Here is a 4800-nt window from a genome sequence, read left to right on the forward strand (position 1 = left end):
TAAGGGAACATGATGTTTTCTATCTTAACCCTATCATCATAGGGAAGTAAAATCCAAAAGGAGAGAAGGGACATAACCGGGCCATGATTGATGGCCATAGGCAATTCACAACAGAAAATAAGGATCATGCTGCAGGCAAGGCTAAACAGGGAAGCAAAGGCACCCCTAAGCACTGTCTATAGTTAGCCCTGAAGTGGGAAGAAACAGAATGATCTGGGTTCACAAGAAGTCATGAAAAAATGTTACTTTTCAGTTTCAGGAGCAGTAGGATCACATTGGCAGGACTGCATGCTTCAACAACACCATATTCAAAGCTAGCTAAAGTTATGGAGTTGAGGGTTGTTTATCCCTATAGAGAACCAAGCTACTGCTTTTCAAATGCAAAAACTGCTAACAAAAAGCAAATTTCAAAATCTCAAGCATGAGTGTTCATGGAAACCAAAGTTTAAACAGATCAGTAAACAAGAGAGACAATGACCTGATTTTCACTCGTTATAAATAGGACCACGCCTCACCCACAACGATTTTGTGTCAGTGCCTCTGGGTGATGACAGAACTTTGCAGTTCAGTAAATGCAATGCACTCAATATATTGGAAATGGGGTGGAACATCACTTAACAAAAATCTCTTCAAGTAGATCCCTAGCAAGAAGCGCTCAAAAAAAGTCAGCTGAGATCATATAATGTACATTAAACACTGCAAATTAAACACAAAGTTTTCACCCAGCCAGTGACATGGCCAGTCTCATTGTTCTGGTCCATGACACCTTGGACAAATACTTCATTGCTTGAAAAATTAGGTTTTTTAGTTGCCTGAACATAGATATGCATAGAGCACAGAAACACCAGCAGCAATTCAGCTTTGCTAATGGTGTTTCTGCTTGACCTGAACATAAAAAGTAGCTCTCAGCTGAGCTACTCCTTGCTGATGAAAGTATTCCAGCTTCTTCAAATTTAACACAGATCTCTTTGCAAAATGGAATGTTATTCCTGCAAGACATACTTCAATATTTCTATATTCTTTTCCTACGTCACTGCTACTGAAATGACACCATTTTCCTGAGAGATTCTAGTGGCTTTTCAATCACACCTCCTGAGTAAAACTTACCCAGGCAGAGGAGAAAATCTTCCAGCAGCTGGCATGATCAGTCATGATGAGACAGCTCAATTTGCCATTCTACAACACTTTCTCAAAAGGGCATTCTTTGTCCAAGGCTAAATTAGAGACCAGCAGAATGAGAATACCATGAAGGTGTGGGTAAATCAATCCAAATGTTAACTGCCAAGTGTTCAGTGGTCTTTGACACATCACAAATTATTCCCTTCTCCTTTCCTCTCTCTAGCAGAGGCTTTTGGTTATAAAACACCAAACGAGCTATGACAGCAATTTTGGATGTCTTCAACCAGACCTACTATTGGGAAACTTTCCACATGTGGACCTACATCAGCAAACTTACTGCCAACACAACACTCAAGCATCCTGCTCTCTTTTCTTGGAAAAGGTAGACTGAGAGGCCTGCTCAATGGATTACTACATTTCAGAAATTACTATACCAAAACTAGGTTGATTTTTCCTCAGCAACAAGCATTACAAAAAACTCCACAATAAAATTCACAGCCAAAATGGGAGGCATCAGTACAAGTGTCTGGCAAAACAACAACCCTTGAATCTTAAATCACATAAACTACTTAATTCTTTCTGTGCTGTGAACTGATGAGTGTTTGGGGAATAGGTTAGAATAAGAAACTTCAGTTACATTATTAACAAGCAGATTAATCATTTTAATAGCCAGAAACCTAATAACAGTAAAGAAAAATGATAGCTGTGCTCTGATTCATAGGATGTGTCAGAATAATGCCAGAGTGAAATTATAAAATGAAAGGAGACAAATTATCCCAAAGAACATCTGTTTTACAGTGCAGTATTATGCAGTCTCTATTGGTAATCACATTTGGCACATTCATAATTTTCAACAGGAAAACCAACAGAAAACAGGAATAGATATTCTTCCAAGGCAGTAAAGGCAGGCATTAAAAATATTCTCGACCAACCTGCATAAGATTAAACATGGTTTTAGCATTTTTTCAGTATGAACAGAATTTTATAAATTGTAGAAGAGCAGGCACAAGTAAAAGTCATGTTTTCCACCATGAAATAAGAAGGGACACGAGTGGAAGAGCTCACAGAAAAACTTACTGGTTTGCCACTGGTTCTACATAAAGATAGCATACCTTTTTCTTGGTCTTGATTTATATTCACATCCTATCAAACCTTGCCCTTTTTGCAAGATTTGACTAAATGATGATAATTTGTACTACTGATACATACCAATGCATTTTTGTATTACAGTATTTAAAACATGTTCTATCTTAAAGCAACTAAAAATCTAGCCAGCCCAGCCTCTTATATAAACGAAAGGCTTAGACAGCTCTATGTGCTACTTTGGGTCTTCTCAACCATCTATTTCTCTTTCATTAGAAAAAAGGAAAAGAGAAAAGAGAAAGGGAAATGAGCTGTGCCTCTAGAATGGTAGGGAAGGAGTCTCTGAAAGTGACTATAATTTCACTTAATGAAGAAATAAAGAAAAAACAGGAAATACTAATGTTCTCAATAAGCCAAATACACCTTCAAGTCTGGTCAATTTGTGTGCTGGCATAAGTTAAGACAAAACATGGACCAATTCTCTCCCAAGTACAATTTTCCTTCACACCATTTAACAATGCAGACAGCTGCTGGGAGTAAACACAGACTTTATCTGCTTAAAAGCAAACTAAGAGGAGTTGAATAATCCAACTAAAGGATCCATGGAGATATTTCTGTAAAGAATTACATTCTGAGTGTAAATATCTCCTTCTATGTAATATCACAGAATGCCAGGTTAGAAGTGAACTCAAAGATCATCTGGTCCAACCTTTCTAGGTACTACTATAGTTGATATGAGATGGCTCAGCACCCTCTCATGCTGAGACTTAAAGCTGCCCAATGTGAGGCACTTCTCTTAGAAACTGTTCCAGTGTTTGATTGTCCTCACGGTGAAAAATTTACCTCTTGTGTCCAATCAGATTCTCCCCAGGTCCCTTTCCACAGGGCTGCTCTCCAGCCAGGTGGATCCCAGGCTGAACTGCGCTCCTGGGTTATGTGTTCCCAGCTGCAAGACCTTGCACTTCTCCCTGTTGAACTTCATAATGTTCCTGCTAGCCCACTCCTCCAGCCTGTCTAGGTCATCCTGGAGAGTGGCTGTCCCTTCTGGAGTGTCAGCTTCTCCATTCATCTTGGTGTCCACCTTCATCAGGGTGCTCTTGATCCCAACATCCAGATCACATGTGAAGATGTAAAACATCACTGGGCCCAACGTGGATCCCTGGGGGACCCCACTTGTGACACGTTGTCAGTTTGAGGAGTAACTATTTGCTGTCACCCTCTGGGTGAGCTGAGTATAATACACATTTTCATAATAACTGTTGCTGAATATTGATTCAAACGTGGCTTAATTCTGAAACAAAAAAAAAAAAGATTTGAAGCTCCTTAGATGTTGCATATTGAGATGAGCAAAGGTAAAGTTCAAATACATTATGCAGCTTTGAACAAAAGTGTGAGAAACCCACGTTATAATTTGCATACCAGTATGATTACCAGTCACCCTAATGAAAACCTTTGCTCTGTGATGTAATTTGATGTGCTAAGTAGAAATCACTGGCGACAAAGGGAATTAATTCAATCTTTCTCTGAAAACATTTCAGATTTCAAATCACATCTGATGCTTCTGAAAGTGTTTTTTATTGGACCAAAGTGAATAAAATTGCCTTCCTATTTCAATTAACTCATTTCAGCACTGCTTCTGATACATTTAGGTGCAGGAAAGTGTCATTTACTACAACTGACCACAAAGTGGTGCTCTTTGAACAAAAAATTAATTTTATTTCTTCCTGAAAAGGTTTGGGACATAACGAATAACTTTTTCTGTAATAACATTTGTTTTAAAAAAAATCCACAAAATAACCAGTTTTCATGTGAATTGTTGTCAGAACTGTGTGATGATAACATGTGCCCAGGTACAAAAACCAGTTTCTTTCGAGCTTTTTTACCTTGTCCAGAACTGGAAACTTGTAATAGTAAAGCTTGCAAGAAAACCATGTTGTAAAGGGATTAAATGTCCTCTGCAAGGATCTAGACCCTCATTGACAATCTTTGCCTTAAGCTATCTAGACAGTAAACACACAGCTTATTAATTTAGCCTATCCTGCCATAGTAGACTTCAATACTAAAATAATAAAACCCCAAAATATTTGTAATCAAAGCATTCACCTAATGCGTTCACAATAGTCACCAATACAGTAGGGTTAGTGTTATGAACCCATTTGTTGCATCAGGCTCAAGCACCTCCTCGGGCAACACAGGATGCAAAGGCTACTTGGATGTAAATGAAGCCCCAGAGTAAAACCGGGGCTTGGCTCAAACTCCGGACTTCAGCGTCTCCCAGTCGTGCAGCCGCAGGACTGGAGCAGGAGCAGAAGTTCTCTCCTGTAGGACACCTGGAAAGGCAGCAGCACGGGGCCGGGGGGTCAGCAAGCCCTGGGCAGGATGGAGAGAAGCGGAGATGCAGGATGGAGCTGCTCCGGGCATCGCTGCCCCCGGCACATCCCTGCGGCGGAGCCGGACCGCCCCAGGAGCAAGCAGGCCTCCTGCTTTCACAGCTCCTGTCAGACTGGGCGAAAGCACACGATAATCTACATGGATTTTAGGTTTTGTGTTGGGTTCTGCGTTGGTTCCCTCCCCTGGGGCTGCTGGGCCCCTTCCTGG

At 40.4% G+C, this 4800-nt stretch overlaps 1 protein-coding gene across 1 annotated transcript in view; it reads left to right on the forward strand.

The window, feature by feature from the left end:
• The first annotated feature begins 1376 nt into the window (after positions 1–1376).
• Positions 1377–4800, forward strand: part of LOC104394478 (chromosome unknown open reading frame, human C15orf26) — an 8580-nt gene continuing 5156 nt past the window's right edge. Inside the window, exon 1 of the mRNA XM_010004076.1 lies at positions 1377–1501. Coding sequence (XP_010002378.1) covers positions 1377–1501 — 125 coding nt within the window. The remainder of the gene's footprint in view (positions 1502–4800) is intronic.

The sequence above is a fragment of the Chaetura pelagica genome, unplaced genomic scaffold, assembly GCF_000747805.2.
Source record: "Chaetura pelagica isolate M959 unplaced genomic scaffold, ChaPel_1.0 scaffold428, whole genome shotgun sequence".
Classification (NCBI taxonomy): Eukaryota; Metazoa; Chordata; class Aves; order Apodiformes; family Apodidae; genus Chaetura; species Chaetura pelagica.